Raw genomic sequence first — 25712 nt, 5'->3', positions numbered from 1 at the left:
TTCGAGCACAGTAGCTACTTACTACCTAATGTTAACGCTTCAGACAATGAGGTTAGAAAAACAGCTGAATGGTAGGCATTATTGTATGTAATTATTGTAGGCAGCTAGCTGGCGTAATTACAGGTACTCTCAAGCGTGAAACAACTATCCACAGTTGCTAATAGTTACCAGTAGCTACCCGCTAGCTAGTCCAGGTAGTGGGTTAGCTAGCCTCGTGCTTCACCGGGCTCAGCCGAATACAATACTTACCTACAATAATTACATACAATAACCCACGATAACTACCTACAATACCTAACTACAATCTAAATACATAGTTTAAGCTTTACTCTACACCATATAAGCCATATAAGCCACGTTTACCTCCCGCCAGAGAGAGACACAACCTCACCCGACGACGACGACCCTGACTTAATTTACCTTTCTTCTTCTATCACCTTTTTATCTGATTCCTGAGTAACTTCCTGGTCTAATGGGGGAAGTTCCACCCACATACACCAGGTACAAACACCCTCTTATATGGTCTCTTACTGCTCTATATCACTGATTAACATATTGGATGTATTAATGGGACTTTTTTTTCATTCTGTTTATCTTAATGTTTTTCTGTATTGGATAGGACTTAATTTACCTTCTGTTTATCTCTACCGTAAATCAGGTAGAGTCTGGCATACCCCAGAGCAGCTGTCTAGGCCCCTTACAATTATTATTTTTTTTTACTAATGACCTACCACTAGCACTGAGTAAAGCCTGTGTGTCTATGTATGCTGATGACTGAACATTATACAAGGCAGCTACCACAGCAAGGGAAATCACTGCAACACTTAACAAAGAGCTGCAACCTGTTTAAGAATGGCTGGCATGTAGCTAATCCTAAATATATCAAAAAACAAAAGGCATTATATTTGGGACCAATCATTCGCTAAACCCTAAACCTCAACTAAATATTTTAATGAATAATGTGGAAATTGAGCAAGTTAAGGAGACTAAACTGCTTGGTGTAACCCTAAATTGTAAACTGACATGGTCAAAACATATTGATGCAATGGTAGCTAAGATGGAGAGAGGTCTGTCTGTGATAAAGCGCTGTTCTGTTTTCTTGACTTCACAATCAACCAAACAAATCATACAAGCCCTAGTTTTATGACAACTGCACTACTACCCAGTTATAGTGTCAAGTGCTGCAAAGAAGGACATGGGCAAATTACAGTTGGCCCAGAACAGAGCAACAAGGCTAACATCAATAACATGCATGTTAATCTCTCCTGGTTCAAAGTAGAGGAGAGATTTACTTTATCACTACTACCTGTTATTGTGAGAGGTATTGACGTGCTGAAAGCACCAAACTGTCTGTTCAAACAGCTAACACACAGCTCAGACACGCATACATACCCCACAAGACATGGCACCAGGGGTCTCTTCACAGTCCCCAAGTCCAGAACTTACTCTGCGAAACGCACAGTACTACATAGAGCCATGGCGACATGGAACTCTCTTCCACATCAAGTAACTCAAGCGAGCAGTAATATCAGATTTTTTTTTTAAAACACCTCACGGCACAACGCGGACAGTGAAGTGACACGCACACATTCTAACACAGGCACTCTACACACATACACACATTGTAATATTGTAGTATTGTACATTTTCTATTGTACATTTGTAGTATTAGAGTAATTATGTAATAATGTCTTGTATGATGTATTGTTTTATTTATGATGTAGACTGTTGTTACATTTTGTTGTGATGTAATTGTTTTTGATCCTTTTTGGAGCCCAGGAAGAGTAGCTGCTGCCTTGGCAGGAACTAATGGCGATCCTAATAAATACAAATACAAAACATACATCAATTTGCATATTTAAAGTGGAATCTGCAGTTGCTACATACATTTTTTTTACTTATACATTTATGATATGTACCGATTTGATTCTTGAACAATATAATCTATAAATGCCTCATGAGCTTCTTTAACTGTTGTAACCCATTAGAACCCAAAATATACATTTGACAATGTTTGTAAACAAAGTAAATGTAAACAAACACCATATAGCCTCAAGAGACGGTTACAACTATCATTTTGATAAAAGGGACGGTCATTCCTTGCATCCATAGCACTGTTTATGAGAGTGGTTACATTTCTTCAGCCCCATCCCTCAGCTTTTTACCAAAACAGGTGTGGAGAGTCCCTTTCTTTTAGTTTCAACTGCTGATTGTCCTTTTAAAGGTAAAATCAATACAAAAAACCTGAGACTTCTTATCGGTTTTTTTGCAGTGTTTTTGTGTCATGTATTTGTGTAAGTCTTTGTCAGTGTGTGATAGTTTTCTTAGTTCTTACGTGAGCGATGGGTCTCAGTCTTCACTCTACTCATTGCTGTGTTCTGATTTTTTTCAAAAACCTTGTTTTCTTCAACAATCTCGTTTAATGCAATAACCTGCTTGTTGACTCAGTCATCCATCTTAACTAACTTTATGATTACCTTTCTAACTGACTCATAATGGTAATATCTACTGTATGATTGTAACTTCACTGACAAGTAGTAGATCTGATGTAGTTGGTCTCTACCTGGTACCTCTGATCTCTGTTTGTGGTCCACTACAGTTGATATAATGTTGTAAGTATCCAATCAACTTCAATCAGGAAGTTAAACATGACAGGATATTCTAAACACAGTGATATAACATGATAGCTGCATGACAACAAGTAGTGATGAGTGCAGCCTTTCATCCTATCACTTTGCCAGGCCTGTTTGTGGCATCCCCAGCCTTCAAATGTAGTTCACATTATGGCTCTTAATCTCTCTATGCCAGCCACCGATGTAGGGCCATATATGTGGTCCTCTGTAGCTCAGCTGGTAGAGCACGGCGCTTGTAACGCCAGGGTAGTGGGTTCGATCCCTGGGACCACCCGTACACAAAAATGTATGCACGCATGACTGTAAGTCGCTTTGGATAAAAGCGTCTGCTAAATGGCATATTATTATATATGGGCCTTTTCTTTAATCTATGCTGTATGTGTGTGACATCAGTGTGAAGAGTTATTCAGAGGTGTGTGTGGGAAATCTACGTCTGCATCTTAATCAGAAAAGGGGGACTTCCCACGTCTGCCTGTGTGTGTGTCTGCCTGCGTCCTGCGTGTATCCTCTCAGTACTGTTTTGCCGTCCGTCTGTGTCCAACTGCAAGTCACATTGTTTTAACAATCCAATCACATTAAATCAGGAAGCTGGTAACCCTGCTAGGACATTGTTCCTTTCTTACTTAATCTGAGCCTTAGATCATCTTCTTATTAGAGAGATTTATGCTAATAATTGATCATGAAAAAAGCACAAGCTTTGGCAAATCACATAACATGTTTCTACTTAAAACAATTATTTTACAGATTACAGAGAGATGTTCAGCCTACATGCATTAGCAATGCTATGAGAGAGAGAGTGGGAGAGAGAGAGAGATAGAGAGAGAGATAGATGCACTGTAGGGTGCTTTATGTGTGGCTGTCCTCCCACCACCAGCCTCCTCTGTTGTCATGGTGTTGTTAAACCACTTTCTCACAAATCCAGTGACGATTGTCTAAACATGATTGGTCATTCCATGCCTTTACAGGAAGCCATGTTTCTGTGTTCAGCTCAACACAGTCCTCCTCCCCATTTGCTGGGTTGTCACCACCATTATCAGGCTGCTGTGGGTACCAGTGACTACAGGGTAAACAAGACAGAGAAAATTAAATAATAAACATTGTATTTGTCACATGTGCCAAATAAAACAGGTGTAGACCTTACCATGAAATGCTTACTTACTAGTGCTTTTCCAACAATGCAGAGTTAAAAAGTAATAAAAAATTAATAAAAAATTTGCTAAATAAAAAAAGGAAAATAGTAACACAACAAAATAAAAATAGTCTATGTAGGACTACCAGTGCCGAGTCAATGTGCAGGGGTACGAGGTATGTAGTTGAGGTAATTGAGGTAATACAGTGCCTTCAGAAAATATTCACACCGTTTGACTTTTTAAAAATGTTGTTGTTTTACAAAGTGGGATTAAGATTGATTTAATTGTAATTTTTTTGACAACAATCTACACAAAATACTAAAATGTATTCTAACATTTAAAAAAAACACTAATATATCTTGATTAGATAATTATTCAACCCCCTGAGTCAATAAATGTTAGAATCACCTTTGGTCTTTTGGGGTACATTTATTAAGAGCTTTCCACACCTCGATTGTGGAATATTTGCCTATTATTCTTTGAAAAATTCTTCAAGCTCTGTCAACTTCATTGTTGATCATTGCTAGACAACCATTTTCAGGTCTTGCCATACATTTTCAAGCAGATTTAAGTCAAAACTATAACTCGGCCACTCAGGAACATCCACTGTCTTCTTTGTAAGCAACTCCAGTGTAGATTTGGCCTTGTGTTTTAGGTTATTGTCTTGCTGAAAGGTGAATTCATCTCCCAATGTCTGGTGGAAAGCAGATTTTCCTCTAGGATTTTGCCTGTGCTCAGCTCCATTCTGTCCTTTTAAATCTTTACGATATTTTACCTGTGCTTCAATCTAAGTAACGTAATAAAACAATCTCCATCACAATCCGTCAATTTCAGCTAAAGATATCTGTTTTTTTTGCATGGGAAGGTGGCCAAGCTACAGCGGTGTTTATCAGACCATGAGAATGTCTGTGCAAACCCCTCTATAGAAAGGGGAGACTCTCACGAACATGATGGTGTTCTCCGTTTTGCTCTACAACCCTCACAAGTGTCACGGGACTCGTCTGAAGTCGGTAACACTGATGTGCCAACTTCTGTCTGTAGCGTCCGAACCGTTTTAGCATTTTTTGCAGTGTTACTTTAGTGCCTTATTGCAAACAGGATTCCTCCGTTTTCTCCTATCACAGCCATTCAACTCTGTAACTGTTTTAATGTCACCATTGGCCTCATGGTTTTCTTCCTCTCCGGCAACTGAGTTAGGAAGGACGCCTGTATCTTTGTAGTGACTGGGTGAATTGGTACTCCATCCAAAGTGTAATTAATAACTTCACCATGCTCAAAGGGATATTCAATGTCTGCTTTTTTTGTTTTTACCCATCTACCAATAGGAGTCCTTCTTTGCGAGGCATTGGAAAACTTCCCTGGTATTTGTGGTTGAATCTGTGTTGGAAATTCACTGCTCGAATGAGGGACCTTACAGATAATTGTATGTGTGGGGTACTGAGATGATGTAGTCATTCAAAATCATGTTAAAGACTATTATTGCACACAGTGAGTCCATGCAACTTATTATGTCACTTTTAAAGCACATTTTTACTCCTGAACTTATTTAGGCTTGCCATAACAAAGGGGTTGAAACTTATTGACTCAAGACATTTCAGCTTTTCATTACTTTCTGAAGGCACTGTTTGTACCTATAGGTAAGGGTAAAAGTGACTAGGCAATCAAGAGAGAAAATAAACAGAGTAGCAGCAGTGCGTGTTTGTGTGTGTGTGTGTGTGTGTGTGTGTGTGTGTGTGTGTGTGTGTGTGTGTGTGTGTGTGTGTGTGTGTGTGTGTGTGTGTGTGTGTGTGTGTGTGTGTGTGTGGCGTCAATATGCATGTGCATTGTGTGTGTGTGTATGTGTAGTATGGTTAGTATGTGGGTAGAGACTAGTGAGGGTGCATATAGCCAGTGCAAGAGAGGCAGTACAAGGGAGGCAGTTCAAATAATACATTTGAATTAAAAAAGGAGTCAAAGTAAATAGTCAGACACTGTGGTCGAAAACATAATTCTAAATTATAGACATGTTTTTTCAGCTTTAAAATGAGCATACCCTTATCAAGCGTGGACCAACAACCAAACCTTTATTTGTATTTTTTTTAATGATATTTTCACATGCAAATATTACTTGGTTACTATGATATATTGTTAGTGCTCATGGAATGACAACTATGACTGGAAACAATATTTTTTATGAACATGATTTGAAGCAATATGTAATTTGCTAAAAAGTCTCTATCACACCTGGATGGACAAATCTCACCTTATGGTCAGTGGTGTGCGGTCCACCCATTTCCAGGTCCCCTCAGTAACAGAGTCAGTCAGACCAATCCAGGCTCTCTTATTGAGGCCAAAGAGAAACTCCTGTTTTTGATAAAGATACTGATATTGTCAACTGCAATAGGATAAATGCGTTAAATACTGGAAGATACATTACTGACCAAGGGATGTTTGATCATAACCCCCCCATATCTCTCTCTCTCTCTCTTGCTCTCTCCCCTGTTCCTTATCACTGTTTATGATGACCAGGTCTGCTCCTCTCTCCAGACAGTCCCGGCTACTCTCCCTCCAGGTTTTAGTCTCAGTAGAGATGAAGTACCAACTGGATTCAAACTTCTGCCAACCTTCAGCAGTTTGTTCTACAAGACAAAAACATGAATTATTATTCTGCACCTATTATTGAACAATACAAATACAAGTTGACTGCATTTTAGGAATGTGATGTTATGATAATTGATTAGGTGATCTCACTCAGATTAGAGAACTTTGCCATGAGATCATTGTTCTCCCTCTTTTGTTGGTCTCTCTCTTCAGTCAGGGTGTTGTAACTGGTCTGTAGCTGGTCTCTCTCTTTAGCCAGGGTGTTGTAACTGGTCTGTAGCTGGTCTTTCTCTTTAGCCAGGGTATTAAAACTGGTCTGTAGCTGGTCTTTCTCTCCAGTCACATTGGTTTTATCTCCCATGCCTCTGTTATCTAGAAAGGATTGAAACATATAGCTACTGGGGAAAACGCAATTTCATACTGCTACTGTACGTGACAGACATTAAAAACTGACGGTCTACACAGTCTTTTAAAAGTGGACAGAATATCTTGGATTAGGTTTGCTAGTTCCTTAAAAATGTTCTTACACAGTTTTACATTGACATTTGAGTCATTTAGCAGACACTCTTATCCAGAGCGACTTACAGTTAGTGAGTGTATACATTTTCATACTGGCCCCTCTGGCCCTCCGTGCGAATCGAACCCATAACACTGGTGTTGCAAGCGCCATGCAGATAACAACATTCATCTGAATTTGGGACCTTGTGAAAAACTGATATAGTGTAATGATTAGATAACAATACACTCACAGACTAGTCTCAGAGAGATGTTGAGCGTGACTTGTAGAACACACAGCATCCCAAAGCTCACAGCAACCATCCTGTAGAGTCTTCTCCCTGAATCCTCAGGTCCTGAGGAGATACACACTGATGTGAGAACACACATACACAACGTACCCATTCACACATACCCACACACACACACAAACACATGTTGAAGAGGGTGGGGTTTGTACATGACCAGCTACAAGAGGACTGTTTCTCAATGTTGTTTTAGAGGAGGTTACCATATCAGTATGACATGTTAGAAGCACATAATTACATTAAAAGACACTGAAAACATACAGCTATTTGCATATTTACATTCAAGGTAAAATCATTATAAAAAACTTCCACTGGGACTTGCTCTCAATTAGCATTTTTCAGTGTTTTTGTGTCATGTGTAAGTCTTTGTGTGTGTGTGTGTGTGTGTGTGTATGTGTCAGACCTGAGATATCTATAGTTGTAATTATACTTTGTGGAATTAACAATTTTTCCGGGGGAAGAAATCGTTTATTTAGAGGTCACTACAACTTTTTGAATACAGATCCCAAAAAATGACAACTCTTTAAAACTGTTTGAATACAGATCTGAAAAAGCATCCACTCAGTCAGGCTTTCAACTTAGTAGAATACACAATGTGAATACACAATATGCAATTTGGAAATTAGGTTGTGCATCAGCAGTTTTTCTCTTGTTATGTCAGTCACTCTACTAGCCTTGTCAGCTAACAATTTTTAGATTGTCAGTTAGTCTAGCCAGCTTTCTAAACTCTTTGCAATCATGGCCGAATACCGACCGGGCACATAGGATATGTTCCCAGGGGCCCTGGCCTCCAGAGGGTCCCCATTTACTTATTTTGTCACTCTCACTCATGTATCATTAACATGTCATAAGTCTTGACAAAATGTGTAGAATTGCAGGAAATGTGCTTTAAAAATGCAAAAATGTCTCTCCAGTCCATGGCAAAATGATTAGAATAGCAGAAAGCTTGCTTTAAAACGGCAACATTTTCTCTACTCCTTATGGCAAAATGTGTACAATTTCAGGAAATTAACTTTAAAACTAAAAGGTATTGACCAGGAGGGGGGAGCTCCCCTCTCTCCCAGGTCACCCCCCTCTCATGCTCACTTTTTGTTGCGGCACATCCTGATTTTACAAACAAAGAACACAGGTAGTCTAGACTAGCTAACCACCATACAGCCCACTAAAATATCCACACAAGCCACAAGCCAGCCATATCTCATGAGATAGAAGTTTGTTGACATTAGGCTATATTATGAAGTTATCATTTAAGAGCATTGAAAAAAATAATGATGTCATAATTTCTCATAATTTGTACCAACTGATGTCGTCTTTGAATATCTTTATAGAATATACATAAAATGCATCCTCCAATTGAAACGTCTACCTACACACACACATACTGTCTCAATAAAAAGTTATAATGTTTTAATAACCTCAAAACACCAAGTTAGGCATACCTAATTTCAAAACAGGCAAACATCACTGTCAATCTGGAATGATAATTATTCACATTTTACTGGTGAAATGTCCAAACTGCATTCCAATCTTCACAATCATTTTCATGGGAATATGCATTTAGATCTTCTTGAATTACTGTTTTGTGAGGTAATCAACCCAGATGGTGTTAACATAACTATTAGCCTTTCTTGTAGGCCTATTTTATTTCAATCAAAGCATATATCCTGCCTACAGTGCTGTTGAGTTCTTCAGATAATAAATGACTGAGGAGGTGTTTCTGGTGTAACATATTATAGACCTACTATGCTACAGGACAGTTCTTATAGAAGGTCTACACCCCCTTGATTTTTTTTTCACATTTTGAGCCTTAAAATGACATCTTAAAAGGGTTTAATTCTAATTATTTTCTACAGATCTACACAACCTACTCCACATTTTCAAAGTGAAAGAAAGTTATAGAACAAAGAACACTGAAATATCATAATTGGATAAGTCTCCACACCCCCCTGATTTAATACTTGGTGGAAGCAGCTTTTGCTGCAATTACAGCTGTGAATCATTTGAATTAAGATTCTACCAATTTTGCACAACAAAAATATATATCCATTGTTTTTGTCAAAATTGCTCGGATTGCTTGCCTTCTGCCTAGGCAGCATTGCTACAATGCTTGAGCTGGTCCCATGGTTGATTCAGAGCGGTAGCTAAGACAGTGCAGTATGAAGATATGCTAAAACTGCGACTCCAATAGAAATCCCTGATCACATTTGTAGGCGATGTCATGGCGACGTTGGCTAGAGAAGCTCATGCGCAGAAACACGTCATTGGGTCTAATGGTCATCTTGCGCCGACGTGCCCATGTACAGAACATATAAAGTTGCTTTTGTCACATTCATGAGGTTGGAGTAATAACATGTAGAACTAATTAAGACATTGGCTTGAATCTAGGTTGTGCCTTTAGATTTTGAGAAAATTAACAACTAAGGAAGAATTTTTCACATCTCTCATTGATTTCCCCAAACGCCGGCCTGGTCTGTTTGGTCTGTTACGCAAGTGTTCCAGGAAGTCTTGCGATGTTGTGCTTCTGGGTTTAGCAACCCTGCATTATTGTGACGCTGTTGTCTTAACCGTTGTAATTTTCAAGCTAGGATCAGTTTCATGGGGCATCTTGCTCTCAGGTGGAAATAAAGTTATACACACATACACAGAAACTGCAACATCACAACCTTTACAGCATCACCTTATGAAGACCCCCTCTGCACACTTTAACTTGGTGAGGAGAGGAAATCGGTATGTTTTCTTGCGTCACTATGAGGAAACATTAGTTGTGGCTCTTCCACAATTCAATTTCCTCCTACACTGAACATATAAAAAAAGTAAATCATGCTTCTATTTATCTGAAACCCAAAGCATGGATGATTCAGAGATGCTTTGATTTCGTAACAGTGATTTCCACATGATCCTGCTTGTTGTTCCCATCTTCTGACACACTCTTTGTCTTCTTTCTGTTTTCACTCAACAACTGTAGTTTAGACATGTTTGTGATCTAACTAACCCACAATCCTAATATTTGTGTAAACTCTTCACAGTTTTGTTCTGTGTGTGTAACTGAGTAGACTGACACCCCCTTTCATTGATCCACAATCCATAGGTAAGGCTGTACAGTGAAATAGAAGTATGCCCAGAGTCGTGGCTGAACAAGGACATGGTAAATATGAATCTAGCTGTTTTTTCTGTACACCGGCAGGACAGAACGGTGGTGGTGGGGAAGTTCAGGGGAGGGGGTGTGTGTCTCTTTGTTAACAACATCTGGTGTTATCAAGGAAGTCTCGAGGTTCTGCTCGCCTGAGTTAGAATACTTCATGATAAGCTGTAGACCATAATATTTACCAAGAGAGTTTTCATCTAGATTTTTCGTAGCTGTGTATTCACCACCACAAACCGATGCTGGCACTAAGACCTCACTCAAGGAGCTGTACATGGTCATAAGCAAACTAGAAAATGCTCACCTAGAGGCAGCAGTGTCACGGTTTCGGCCGAGACTGCTCCTCCTCCTGGTTCGGGCAGGCTTCGGCGTTCGCCGTCCCCGGAGTACTAGCTGCCACCGTTGAATGTTTCGTGGTGTGATTGCTTTGGTCTGTCTTGTACACCTGTGTCTGTTTGTGTTCTGATTACGTGTCCTATAAGTTCCCTGTTTTGTATTGGTTAGATTGTGTGTTGTTGTCTGCCTGTATTTCGGAGCTGCGTGTTGACGCTCTGTTTGTTTGTTTAGTGTTTACGCATGGTTTACGTATTCACTCGCCTCTGTTTGTTTTCGAGGCCGTTTATTATATTTTTGCACTTTTGACTAGTAAAGTCTGTTGGACGAAGCCTCTGTGTCCTGCGCCTGACTCCTCCACCACATCCACATCGGTTCATCTGACAGAACAACACACCAACTATGGAGTCAGCAGGAGCAGCTGCGACACCCAAGTCGCTGGAGGAACGGATCAGCTATCAGGACACCATGATCCGGCAACTTGGGTCCGCCATGGACGAGGTGTCCAACACTCTGCGCCGGTTGGTTACTGGGGAGGTGCCCACGTCTTCTTACACCATCCCATCACCAACGGCCAGTCCTCCTCTCTCAGCACCGGAACCCAGGGGCATTCGGCTCTCGCTCCCGAGGGCATATGACGGTTCTGCAGCCGGGTGTCAGGGATTCCTCCTGCAGGTGGAACTTTACCTGGCTACCCTACACCCAGCGCCCTCGGGATACGAGAGCGTCTCCGCCCTCATCTCCTGTCTATCCGGCAAGGCGTTGGAGTGGGCCAACGCCGAATGGAGGGGAATAGACGCCGCTACCATCACCTACGCGGAGTTCTCCCGCCGCTTCAGGGCTGTCTTCGATCACCCACCTGAGGGAAAGGCGGCGGGGGAGCGTCTGTTCCACCTCCGACAGGGGAAGAGGAGCGCACAGGAGTTCGCCCTGGAGTTCCGGACTCTAGCGGCGGATGCGGGGTGGAATGAGATGGCCCTCATCGACCATTACCGGTGTAGCCTACGAGAGGACGTTCGTCGTGAGCTGGCCTGCAGGGACACCAACCTATCCTTCGACCAGTTGGTGGACATCTCCATCCGTCTCGACACCCTGCTGGCTACCCGCGGACGTCCCGAGTGGGGGTCGTCCATTCCACCCTCCAGCACCTCCGAGCCGATTCCCATGGAGCTCGGGGGTGCTGGCGCTAGAGAGAGGAGGAGAGAGAGTCCGAACCAAGTGCCCGCAATGCGCATTCCCCCTGAGTATGAGGACTTAGCACTTGTGTTTAGCAAAACGAGGGCAACACGGCTACCACCTCATAGACAGGGGGACACTGCGATAAATCTCCAAACAGGAGCGGCACTTCCGCGGAGCCGTGTATATCCCCTGTCTCAAGAGGAGACTGTGGCTATGGAGACTTACATAGCCGAGTCCTTGGCACAGGGATACATACGGTCCTCCACTTCCCCGGTTTCCTCGAGTTTCTTCTTTGTGAAGAAGAAGGACGGGGGTTTGCGCCCGTGTATTGATTACCGTAGTCTCAATCAGATCACGGTTAAGTACAGTTACCCTCTTCCACTGATTGCGACTATGACAGAATCATTACGCGGAGCGCAGTTCTTCACAAAGTTGGATCTCAGGAGCGCGTACAATCTGGTGCGCATTAGGGAGGGGGATGAATGGAAAACGGCATTTAGCACCACCTCGGGTCATTACGAGTATCTCGTCATGCCATACGGGTTAATGAATGCTCCTTCAGTCTTCCAATCCTTTGTTGACGAGATTTTCCGGGACATGCATGGGCAGGGTGTGGTAGTGTACATCGACGACATCCTAGTGTACTCTTCTACACGAGCCGAGCATGTAGCCCTGGTGCGCCGAGTGTTGAGAAGACTGTTGGAGCATGACTTGTATGTCAAGGCAGAGAAATGCCTGTTCTTCCAGGAGTCCGTCTCCTTTTTGGGTTATCGGTTGTCCGCGTCTGGTGTGGAGATAGAGGTAGACCGTGTGTCGGCCGTACGTAATTGGCAAACTCCAACCACTGTAAAAGAGGTGCAGCAGTTCTTGGGTTTTGCTAATTACTACCGGAGGTTTATCCAGGGCTTTGGACAGGTTGCAGCTCCCATTACGTCCCTGCTAAAGGGGGGTCCGGTTCGCTTGCAGTGGTCAGCTGAGGCGGACAGGGCATTTGTCAAACTGAAGAACCTGTTCACCTCGGCCCCGGTGCTGGCGCATCCGGATCCCTCTTTACCCTTCCAAGTAGAGGTAGACGCGTCCGAGACCGGTATTGGGGCAGTCCTGTCACAACGGTCCGGCACGCCACCTAAGCTCCGCCCCTGTGCGTTCTACTCCAAGAAGCTCAGCTCGGCGGAGCGCAATTATGACGTTGGGGACAGGGAGCTGTTAGCTGTAGTCCAGGCCCTAAAGGTGTGGAGGCATTGGCTTGAGGGGGCTCAACACCCTTTCCTCATTCTGACTGATCACCGTAACCTGGAGTACATCCGGGCAGCTAGGAGATTGAACCCTCGTCAGGCTAGGTGGAACATGTTCCTGACCCGGTTTGTTTTTAAGATCACATACATCCCAGGGTCCCAGAACGGTAAGGCAGACGCCCTGTCCCGGCGGTATGACACAGAGGAGAGGGCCATAGAGCCTACTTCCATACTGCCGGAGTCTTGTCTGGTGGCTCCGGTGGTATGGGAGGTCGATGCGGAAATCGAGCGGGCACTGCGTACCGACCCTACTCCCCCCGAGTGTCCTGTGGGGCGGACGTACGTTCCGCTCGAGGTTCGTGATCGTCTTATTTATTGGGCTCATACATCACCCTCCTCTGGACATCCAGGTATTGGCCGGACAGTGCACTGCCTTAGCGTGAAATACTGGTGGCCAACGTTAGCTAAGGATGTGAGGGTTTATGTCTCCTCCTGCTCGGTGTGCGCCCAGTGTAAGGCGCCTAGACATTTTCCCAGGGGTAAGTTACATCCCCTGCCCGTTCCACAACGACCATGGTCCCACCTCTCGGTGGATTTTGTAACCGACCTACCCCCTTCCCAGGGGAATACCACCATTTTGGTCGTTGTGGATCGGTTCTCCAAGGCCTGTCGTCTCCTCCCAATGCCGGGTCTCCCTACTGCCCTACAGACTGCCGAGGCCCTATTTACCCACGTGTTCCGGCACTATGGGGTCCCCGAGGATATTGTGTCTGACCGAGGTCCCCAGTTCACCTCCAGAGTCTGGGGGGCGTTCATGGAACGCTTGGGGGTCTCGGTGAGCCTTACCTCGGGGTACCACCCAGAGAGCAATGGGCAGGTTGAACGAGTCAACCAGGATGTGGGTAGGTTTCTGAGGTCCTATTGCCGGGACCGGCCGGAGGAGTGGTCTAGGTATATCCCCTGGGCAGAGATGGCCCAGAACTCTCTCCGCCACTCCTCCACCAATTTAACACCTTTCCAGTGTGTTTTAGGGTATCAGCCGGTCCTGGCACCGTGGCACGAGAGCCAGATCGAGGCCCCTGCGGTGGACGAGTGGATTCGGCGCTCGGAGGAGACGTGGGACGCTGCCCATGTCCATCTGCAGCGGGCCATCCGTCAACAAAAGGCGAGCGCCGATCGCCACCGCAGTGAGGGACCGGTGTACGCACCGGGAGATCGAGTCTGGCTCTCGACTCGAAACATGCCCCTCCGCCTGCCCTGCCGGAAGCTGGGTCGGCGGTTTGTGGGGCCCTTTAAAGTCCTGAGAAGATTGAACGAGGTGTGTTACAGGTTACAACTGCCTATTGAGTACAATAATATTAACCCCTCGTTCCATGTGTCTCTTCTCAGGCCGGTGGTAGCTGGCCCACTCCAAGAAAATGAGATAGGAGAGACCCTTCCGCCCCCTTTGGACATCGAGGGGGCCCCGGCGTACAGGGTCCGGACCATCTTGGACTCGAGGCGCCGGATGAGTGGTCTCCAGTATCTCGTGGAGTGGGAGGGGTACGGTCCGGAGGAACGGTGCTGGGTGCCTAGGAGGGACATCCTAGATCCATCCCTCCTGACTGAGTTCCACCGTGGGCATCCCACGTGCCCCGAGGCCGGGGTCGGCGCACGGCTGGAGCCGCGCGTCAAGGGGGGGGTACTGTCACGGTTTCGGCCGAGACTGCTCCTCCTCCTGGTTCGGGCAGGCTTCGGCGTTCGCCGTACCCGGAGTACTAGCTGCCACCGTTGAATGTTTCGTGGTGTGATTGCTTTGGTCTGTCTTGTACACCTGTGTCTGTTTGTGTTCTGATTACGTGTCCTATAAGTTCCCTGTTTTGTATTGGTTAGATTGTGTGTTGTTGTCTGCCTGTATTTCGGAGCTGCGTGTTGACGCTCTGTTTGTTTGTTTAGTGTTTACGCATGGTTTACGTATTCACTCGCCTCTGTTTGTTTTCGAGGCCGTTTATTGTATTTTTGCACTTTTGACTAGTAAAGTCTGTTGGACGAAGCCTCTGTGTCCTGCGCCTGACTCCTCCACCACATCCACATCGGTTCATCTGACAGGCAGTCCTAGTGGCCGTTGACTTTAATGCAGGAAAACTGAAATCTGTTTTACCTAATTTCTATCAGCACGTCACCTATGCAACTGGAAGTGAAAAAACTCTAAATCACCTTCACTCCACACACAGAGACACATGCAAAGCTCTCCCTTGCCCTCCATTTGGCAAATCTGACCATAACTCTATCCTCCTGATTCTTGCCTACAAGCAAAACCTAAAACAGGAAGTACCAATGACGCGCTCGGTACAGAAGTGGTGCAATGAAGTGAATGTTAAGCTACAGGACTGTTTCTCTACGACAGACTGGAATATGTTCTGGGATTCATCCTATGGCATTGAAAAATTTACCACATCCGTAACCGGCATCATTAATAAGTGCATCGACGACATCTTCCCCACAGTGACCAGACGTACATATCCTAACCAGAAGCCATGGATTACAGGCAATATCGGCAGTGAGCTAAAGGTTAGAGCTGCCACTTTCAAGGATTGGGACACTAATCCAGACCCTTATAAGAAATCCCGCTATCCCTTCCACTGAACCATCAAACAGGCAAAGCTTCAATACAGGACCAAAATCTAATCCTACTACAAAGGTTCTGACTCTCGTTGGATGTGGCAGGGCTTGCAAACTATTACAAAGGGAAAACTAGCAGCGATCTGTCCAGGGATGCGAGCCTACCAGACGCGCTAGTTACACTATATATACAAAAGTATGTGGATACCCCTTCAAATGAGTGGATTCTGCTTTTTCAGCCAAACCCGTTGCTGACAGGTGTATAAAATCGAGCACACAGCCATGCAATCTCCATAGAAAACATTGGCAGTTGAATGGCCTTACTTAAGAGCTCAGTGACTTTCAATGTGGCACCGTCATAAGATGCCACCTTTCCAACAAGTCAGTCAAATTTCTGCCCTGTTAGAGCTGCCCCGGTCAACTGTGAGTGCTGTTATTGTGAAGTGAAATGTATAGGAGCAACAACAGCTCAGCTGTGAAGTGGTAGGCCACACAAGCTCACAGAACGGGACCGCAGAGTTCTGAAGCGTGTAAAAATAATCTATCCTCAGTTGTAACACTCACTGCCGAGTTCCAACTGCCTCTGGAAGCAACATCAGTACAATAACTGTTAGTTGGGATCTTCATGAAATGAGTTTCCATGGCCGAGCAGCCGCACAGAAGCCATCACCATGCACAATGCCAAGCGTCGGCTAGAGTGGTGTAAAGCTCGCCGTCATTGGACTCTGGAGCAGTGGAAACGTGTTCTCTGGAGTGATGAATCACGCTTCACCATCTAGCAGTCCGGCAGACAAATCTGGGTTTGGCGGATAACAGGAGAACGCTAACTGCCCGAATACATAGTGCCAACTGTAAAGTTGGGTGGAGGAGGAATAATGGTCTGGGATGGTTTTTTTATGGTTCGGGCTAGGCCCCTTAGTTCCAGTGAAGGCAAATCTTAACGCTACAGCATACTATGACATTCTAGACGGTTCTGTGCTTCCAACTTTGTGGCAAAAGTTTGGGGCACTATTTGCTGTTTTAGCATGACAATGCCCCTGGTCAGAAAGCGAGGTCCATACAGAAATGGTTTGTCGAGACAGGTGTGGGAGAACTTGACTAGCCTGCACAGAGCCCTGACCTCAACCCAAATTAACACCTTTGGGATGAATTGGAATGCTGACTGCGAGCCAGGCCTAATCGCCTAACATCAGTGCCTAACCTCACTAATGCTCTTGTGACTGAATGGAAGCAAGTCCCCGCAGCAATGTTCCAAAATCTAGTGGAAAGTCTTCCCAGAAGAGTGGAGGCTGTTATTGCAGCAAAGGTGGGACAAACTCCATATTAATGCCCATGTTTTTGGAATGAGATGTTCGACGAGCAGGTGTCCACATGCTTTTGGTCATGTTGTGTACCTTCTATGCTTGCTTTGAGGTTAGCAACACTAAACCATGCAGGAGAGCACCAGCTTTTGCGGATGACTGTGTGATCACGCTCTCCATGACTAAGACCTTTCAACAGGTTAGCATTCACAGACAAATAACCAGGACGCGTACTCAGAGCATGCGCTGAGCAACTGGCAAGTGTCTTCAACGACATTTTCAACCTCTCCCTGACCCAGTCTGTAATACCTACATGTTTCAAGCAGACCACCATAGTCCCTGCGCCCAATAATGCCAAGTGAACCTGTCTAAATGACTATCGCCCCGTAGCACTCACACCTGTAGCCATGAAATGCTCTGAAAGGCTGGTCATGGCTCATATCAACACCATCATCCCAAACACCCTGGACCCACTCCAATTCGCATACCTCCCCACAGATTCACAGATGATGCAATTTCTATACTGTTCATTGACTACAGCTCAGTGTTCAACACCATAATGCCCTCCAAGCTCATCACTAAACGAAGGACCCTGGGATTAAACAACTTCCTGACGGGCCGCCCCCAGGTGGTGAGGGTAGGCAATAATATATCCGCCACACTGACCCTCAACATGGGGTCCCTCAGGGGTGCATGCTTAGTCCCTTCCTGTACCCCTTTTTCACCCATGACTGCGTGGCCGCGAACAACTCCAACACCATCATTAAGTTTGCCGACGACACGACGGTGGTAGGCCTGATCACCGACGATGATGAGACGACCTACAGCGAGGAGCTCAGAGACCTGGCAGTGTGGTGCCAAGATGAGTTTTGTTTTATTTCATACGATCAGTTACAAGTTTTGTAAATATTTTCATTGTGTTTTGTTTAGAGCGCGCCATTTGTGAGCAATGAGCATGTTTCTGGTGCTCTGGCGTGTGAGCTAGAGCACGCATAGAAGTAGGCTAACTGTCCTGCTGCGTGCAAGTGTAGGTAAGTGCCATTTGGGGATGTCTGATTTCTGATTGCCTTAACTCACCATCACTAATAAGCTGAGTTTCTCAGTATAATTGTTTTCACCACACACAGTAAGTCAACGAAGTCAGTATTTTTTTATTTCAATTGTGAATGTTAGTTCCTCAAAGTATTTGAAAAATCTTTCCAACACTGTCCCTTTTGATAAACACCAGTCCACGGTGTGAAACAGCAAAATGTCATGTTCTGAAGATAGCATATAAAATACCTGAACACATCTACGTTTGCGTGAAAACAGCTGTGTCTGTCCCGAGCTCACTGGCACAAAAAACTCTGAGGGCCCGGAATAAGCTAGTTAATTAAATGTTGCAAGTTCGCTATCGTCAGCTTCCGGCCTGACCTTTATATATACAGTCATTGGGCCGGACCCAGTTGATTGATTTGATACAATGTTGCCCTTCAATAGCTGATTGATTTGATACAACGTTGCACTTCACTAGTGACAGCGCAAGTCAAGACCGAAAGGGAGGCAGACAGGTAGAGTAAAGAGGAGAATGAGATTGAAAGAACCTGCATTTTCATCAGGATATTTTCTGTTTTTATTTGTGGGGTTTATGCATTTTTACTTAGTTGACAATGGAAGTTAATCATAGACTGATGATGTCTTTGTCAGTGGGCAAACGTACAAAAGTCATTAAGGTTTCGAGGATGACGTTTGGCAACTCGAACTTTCAGCTCCCTCCACAGGTTTTCTATGGGATTAAGGTCTGGAGACTGGCTAGGCCCCTCCAGGACCTTAATGTGCTTCTTCTTGAGCCACTCCTTTGTTGCCTTGGCCGTGTGTTTTGGGTCATTGTCATGCTGGAATACCCATCTATGCCCTGGCCGAGGGATGGAGGTTCTCACCCAAGATTTGACGGTACATGGCCCCGTCCATCGTCCCTTTGATGCAGTGAAGTTGTCCTGTCCCCTTAGCAGAAAAACACCCACAAAACATAATATTTCCACCTCCATGTTTGACGGTGGGGATGGTGTTGTTGGGGTCATAGGCAGCATTCCTCCTCCTCCAAACACAGCGAGTTGAGTAAATGCCAAAGAGCTCGGTTTTGGTCTCATCTGACCACAACACTTTCACCCAGTTCTCCTCTGAATCATTCAGATGTCCATTGGCAAACTTGAGACGGCCCTGTATATGTGCTTTCTTGAGCAGGGGGACCTTGCGGGCGCTGCAGGATTTCAGTCCTTCACGGCGTAGTGTGTTACCAATTGTTTTCTTGGTGACTATGGTCCCAGCTGCCTTGAGATCATTGACAAGATCCTCCCGTGTAGTTCTGGGCTGATTCCTCACCGTTCTCATGATCATTGCAACTCGAGGTGAGATCTTGCATGGTGCCCCAGGCCGAGGGAGTTTGACTGTTATTTTGTTTCTTCCATTTGCGAATAATCGCACCAACTGTTGTCACCTTCTCACCAAGCTGCTTGGCGATGGTCTTGTAGCCCATTCCAGCCTTGTGTAGGTCTACAATCTTGTCCCTGACATCCTTGGAGAGCTCTTTGGTCTTGGCCATGGTGGAGAGTTTGGAATCTGATTGATTGATTGCTTCTGTGGACAGGTGTCTTTTATACAGGTAACAAACTGAGATTAGGAGCACTCCTTTTAAGAGTGTGCTCCTAATCTCAGCTTGTTACCTGTATAAAAGACACCTGGGAGCCAGAAATCTTTTATGATTGAGAGGGGGTCAAATACTTATTTCCCTCATTAAAATGCAAATCAATTTATAACATTTTTGACATGCGTTTTTATGGATTTTTTTGTTGCTATTCTGTCTCTCACTGTTCAAATGAACCTACCATTAAAATTATAGACTGATAATTTCTTTGTCAGTGGGCAAACGTACAAAATCAGCAGGGGATCAAATACTTTTTTCCCTCACTGTAGCATGATTTAAATGTGCAATCTGTGATTTTTATATATATAAAAAAATGCTTTAAAATGAATGATATTTCCCCATTGATTCTTGAAGAATGTAACTTATACTGTAAATGCCTCATGAGCTTAGTTTAACCGTCTATGTCACGTTCGTTTAATGACAGGTCAGACCAAGGCGCAGCGTGATATACGTACATGTTTATTTAACTTAATAAACACAACGACAAAACAATAAATGAAACGAAACGTGAAGTCCTAAGGTAGAATACACAACTAACCTTAACCGGAACAAGATCCCACAACCCACTAGTGCCAATAGGCTGCCTAAGTATGATCCCCAATCAGAGACAACGAGCAACAGCTGCCTCTGATTGGGAACCACACCGGCCAACATAGAACTACACATACTAGAATACAAACATAGAAAACGCACAACAAAGAATATACACACCCTGACTCAACATTTAAGCGTCCCCTGAGTCAGGGCGTGACAGTCTAACCCCATCACGACACAAAATATACGCTTGTTTCACGATGAAATTGTAAACAAACACCATATAGCCTCAGATGGTTAAAACTATCGTTTTGATCTCGTGGATGGTCAGTCCTTGCATACATATCTCTCTCTATGAATTTGAGAGTGGTACAATTTTTCCAGCCCTGTCCTTCAGCTGTTTACCAAACAGTGGCGGGGTGTCCCCTGTGTTGTTGTTAAAAAGGTTATTTTCAATTGATCGCCTTTAAATAGTTTCAATAAGTGTAGTAAAAAAATACTTTGAATTGATACATTTTAGTGTACGTGACCCCAGCAGGTTCTGAACCCCACGCTCTGTAACAACTGAACCAAACAGAAATATTCAGAAGTGTGTTTAAGAAATCTGTTTGCACCATTATCAGAGGTTTTAAAGGGGAACTTCACAGACGTGCATGCGTTGGTGGGTGCGTGCGGGTCTGCCTGCGAACAGTGTGTGTCCTCTAAATTCTGTTCTGCCCTCTGCCTGTGCCTCAGTAACTGGTCTCTTTCCCTCTCTAGCTGGTTCATGTGCTTCCGACGCTGGTCTATCTCCTTCTTTAACTGGTCTCTCTCTGTATACAGGTCAGTGATACCACTACTGGTATCTGGCTGGTCTCTGTCTTGTGCCAGTCCAGTGGTGTTGTAACAGGCCTCTAACTGGTTTCTCTCATCGTTAGAGCGGGCTGAAAATAAAAGAAGTTCCTGCATGCAATGCGTCCCAAATGACACCCTATTTCTTCCATAGTGCAGTACTTTCTACCAATGCCCTATGTGCCCTGGTCAAAAGTAGTGCACTTTAAAGAGGATAGGGTGCCATTTGGGACACAGCCCTGGTTGTGGTGTATCCATTGTACACCGTGTTCAGTGACTTACACAAGGCCAAGGGCACCAGTTACCGTAGTTACTACATTTTCCGTTGACAATGTCGACATTCTTTTTTTTGTGTGTCAACAATATTGACAAACTACTGGTCCCACAAGCCATGTAAAGTCAAGTCTGAATTGTGATCCTTGCTTTGAGAGATCAGAACTACAGTGTGATATAAAATACATATCTGTCCTATGGACCCTGGTTAAAAGTAATGCAGGAAATATCTTCCCGCAAGATATTGTGTTGTTTCACACTACAAATGGTAAAGAGTGCGAGAAAAGTGGGAGACAGGCAGACAGGCAGGGAGACAGGCAGACAGGCAGGCAGACAGGCAGACAGGCAAGGAGCGAGGCAGACAGGCAGGCAGACAGGCAGGGTGACAGACAGGTCTTGGTGCTATGTTGAAACAGCAGGCTCAGGGAGGAGGAAGACAGAGTGAAGGCACACAGCAAACCTTTTTCTTTCATTTTTGCTTGTTTTCACCTACACACTTTTCCATACTTTTATTACCGTCGGGTCCAGTGGACCAAAACACCACATATGTAATATAAATGTGTAGGGGGGTGCACAGTGTGCACTCAATGAAAATGTGTTCTTTAACATGTTCTTCACAGAAAATGAGCCAAAGCCAATGAGTCTCAGGTTGAAAAAATAATTCATTGTATCATTTTTCTTTTAGTAAACATTGAAAATGGGTCCCACAGACCCGAACACCACACAACAACTAGATGTCAGTCCATACCATAGTGATTCCATTAGTCCTTAACAACTAGATGTCACTCCATACCATAGTGATTCCATTAGTCCTTTAACAACTAGATGTCACTCCATACCATAGTGATTCCATTAGTCCTTAACAACTAGATGTCAGTCCATACCATAGTGATTCCATTAGTCCTTTAACAACTGTATGACCTTACTTCTCACTTCTTTTTGTATTTTCAGACAAATTAAGCTATAATATATTGTAATGTATGAATGTGAACTCTGTATGAATGTTAAATTACAACATACTGTATTAGAGTAGCTGGTCTGTAGCTGGTCTCTCTCCTCAGTCAGGTTGTTGTAACTGGCCAGTAACTGGTGTGGGTGGGTGGGTGTGTGTGCTTATGTGATGCACACGGGGATGTGTGAAACTTACTCCTCAGCCTGAAGTGTCTTCACTTGTGCCAGCGAATAGCTAGCTTTTCATTTTCATATCGTCGACTGCTAAGACTCTTCAGGGGGGCTTAGCATAGATGACCTCAGAGATCTCCAACACAGTACTGTGTTTTCTGTCTTTCTGAGTGCATGCTTCCATGTGTGTGTGTGTGTGTGTGTGTGTGTGTGTGTGTGAGCCTTTCTCTCCTACGTCTAGTTCAGAGTGCCATTCTACCAAAATATATCATCAGTCTTCAGAGTTCCTCAAACAGCAGTGACTACAAAGAGCCTTTTTCACAGATCCAGTACTCTGGATATGAACACTGATAGTCCCACCATTCTCCTTGGCCTGATGAACTGTAATGTACCACCAAACAGTTCTCCACTCCACCACCATTAGACTCTCCACTCCTCCAATAGCTGCAGTAGAAACAACAGAGTTAGACTGGCCTCTCTCTCAGAACCTAGAGTATGAACAACACAGAGAATCAGTCCTACTCCTTACACTGTGGTCAGTGTTATCAGAGCAGTGGTCGCTTACCTTGGGTTGGTCAGTGGTGTGCCGTCCACCATTTCCAGGTCCCCTCAGTGACAGGGTCAGTCATACCAATCCAGGCTCTCTTGTTGAGGCCAAAGAGAAACTCCTGTTGGTGAGAAAGATACTGATATTGCCAACTGCAATAGACTACATGTGTTAAATACTGGAAGATACATTACTGACCAAGGGATTCTCTCTCTCTTTGTCTCTCTGTCTCTCTCTCTGTCTCTATCTCTGTCTCTCTCTGTCTCTCTCTGTCTCTCTGTCTTTCTCTCTCTCTGCCTCTCTGTCTCTCTGTCTCTCTCTCTCTCTCTCTCTCTCTCTCTCTCTCTCTCTCTCTCTCTCTCTCTCTCTCTCTCTCTCTCTCTCTCTCTCTCTCTCTCTCTCTCTCACACACTCACACTCACACCTGTTCCTCCTTGCTGTTTATGATCACCAGGTCTGCTCCTTTCTTTAGAGAATCCAGTCTGCCCTCCTCCCAGGTTTTAATCTCAGTAGACAGGAAGTAACAGCTGGATCCCAACAGCCTCCAACCCTCTGGACAAGTTTTCCAGATTTTCTGACAAATGTTTTGCTCTGTTGAAGAAATATACTTCATATGTGAAATATATAATACCTGTGTATTGTATTGAATAATTGTTTTATGTTGTCATTTAACTATTGGTGAATTCATGATTGTTGTGCACTGCACACAGTGTCCAAATGCACACTTCAAGTTCCACCCTGGACTCAGGAACAGACGTAACATGTTAAACGTAAATCTGGCTCCCTCCATTTAGTATGATATGTTACATTTCACATGTATTCATTTGTGGATATCCATCATCCATTTCATATGATATGTTATGAATTTCACTTTGTTGTGGCTAACGTTAGCTATGTGGCTAGGTTACTAACGTTATCTGGGTTTGGGATGGTATCTGGCTGGTCTCTGTCTTGTGCCAGTCCTGTGGTGTTGTAACAGGCCTCTAACTGGTTTCTCTCATCGTTAGAGCAGGCTGAAAAAAATAAGAAGTTCCTGCATGCGATGTGGCCCAAATGACACCCCCTTCCTTCTATAGTGCAGTACCCTTGTCAAAAGTAGTGCACTTTAAAGAGGATAGGGTGCCATTTGGGACACAGCCCTGGTTGTGGTGTGTTCAATGACTTACACAAGGCCAAGAGCACGAGTTACCGTAGTTACTACACGAGTTGCAGTATTTACTAAATTGTCTGTGGATGATGTTGACATTCTTTGTTGTGTGTGTCAACAATATTGACAAACTACTGGTCCCACAAGTCTGAATTGTGATCCTTGAATTGTGAGTACATAACTATAGTGTGATAATGAAATGCATATCTGTCCTATGGGCCCTGGTCAAAAGTAATGCATTACAGTGCATTCAGAAAGTATTCAGACCCCTTTTCTTTTTCCACATTGTGTTACGTTACAGCCTTATTCTAAAATTGATTAAATAAAAAATGTTCCTGATTAATCTACACACAATACCCCATAATGATAAAGCGAAAACAATTTTTTCTCAAACATTTTTGTACATTTATTACAAATAAAAAAAAACAGAAATACCTTATTTACATAAGTATTCAGACCCTTTGCTATGAGACTCGAAATTGAGCTCAGGTGCATCCTGTTTCAATTGTTAATCCTTGAGATGTTTCTACAACTTGATTGGAGTCCACCTGTGGTAAATTCAATTGATTGGACATGATTTGGAAAGGCACACACCTGTCTATATAAGGTCCCACAGTTGACAGCGCATGTCAGAGCAAAAACCAAGCCATGAGGTCGAAGGAATTATTATTATTATTATTATTGTCCATAGAGCTCAGAGAGAGGATTGTGTCGAGGCACAGATCTGGGGAAGGGTACCAAAACATTTCTGCAGCATTGAAGGTCCCCAAGAACACAGTGCCTCCATCATTCTTAACCCTTGTGTGGTGTTAATGTTTATGTTATTCACCTAGTGTTCACAGGTCTGATGGACCCACAGCATTATTGGGATTTTAGAACAATACAGCCATAACAAATTACCTAAAAATACTTAATACTTAGATGTTGACTTATATCAATTACAAGCAGTATAGACATCATACATGGTTAATATTTGCCATTTACCTCTGCTAGATCACATTTATCAAAAGCGATATTATTTTTGTTTTGATAAAATGTGATTTTTGTAAACAAAAATCAATTATAATCAAGACATGGGTGGAATAAATCATGTTTATCTTGAACAAATATAAATTAAACAAGGTTTTCATCACTATTGATGTTAATTGCTTTGAACTGAACACATTGGAAGGACACATTTTACATACAGTATTTTATAGAAATGATAAATGCGCCCAATTGAACAGAAATTTAGGCCGGTTTACACCCCACATGAGGGACAAATGTTTACTGTGTGTGTCGCAAATGTATTTCTTGCACTTGATGCATGTGTACTGTGTCTTCCTGTCATTCTTGGGTCCACACACATTGCAGCGCTTCTTCTTCTTGTTGCTACCAGCTGCAATCTAGAATGATGAAAACACTTAGTTCTGGAAATTTACTAACAACTATCTCACTCACTCACTCACTCACTCACTCACTCACTCACTCACTCACTCACTCACTCACTCACTCACTCACTCACTCACTCACTCACTCACTCACTCACTCACTCACTCACTCACTCACTCACTCACTCACTCACTCACTCACTCACTCACATACACTACCAGTGAACAGTTTGGACACACCTACTCATTCAAGGGTTTTTCTTTTCTT

The 25712-nt window shown here is 43.8% G+C and overlaps 1 protein-coding gene and 1 pseudogene across 2 annotated transcripts in view; both read right to left on the bottom strand.

The window, feature by feature from the left end:
• Positions 1-1679: 1679 nt before the first annotated feature.
• The window catches only part of LOC311110162 (uncharacterized protein), a gene marked incomplete at its 5' end in the record, with an annotated part of 61255 nt that continues 37222 nt past the window's right edge, over positions 1680-25712 (bottom strand). The window contains 5 exons of the mRNA XM_084188716.1: positions 1680-3690; positions 6006-6106; positions 6242-6381; positions 6494-6715; positions 7093-7179. Coding sequence (XP_084044842.1) covers positions 3531-3690; positions 6006-6106; positions 6242-6381; positions 6494-6715; positions 7093-7179 — 710 coding nt within the window. The 3' untranslated portion in view covers positions 1680-3530. The remainder of the gene's footprint in view (positions 3691-6005; positions 6107-6241; positions 6382-6493; positions 6716-7092; positions 7180-25712) is intronic.
• Positions 22862-25712, bottom strand: part of LOC311110189 — a 28487-nt pseudogene continuing 25636 nt past the window's right edge. The window contains exons 5-6 of the transcript in view: positions 25389-25459; positions 22862-22868 (exon numbers count right to left, since the gene is read on the bottom strand). The product of the transcript in view is annotated as an uncharacterized misc_RNA (transcript). The remainder of the gene's footprint in view (positions 22869-25388; positions 25460-25712) is intronic.

Source organism: Coregonus lavaretus (genome assembly GCF_964263955.1).
Source record: "Coregonus lavaretus genome assembly, contig: SUPER_35_unloc_2, whole genome shotgun sequence".
Classification (NCBI taxonomy): Eukaryota; Metazoa; Chordata; class Actinopteri; order Salmoniformes; family Salmonidae; genus Coregonus; species Coregonus lavaretus.
The sequence above is the reverse complement of the archived record's forward strand: the minus strand, read 5'-3'. Positions and strand labels throughout refer to the sequence as shown.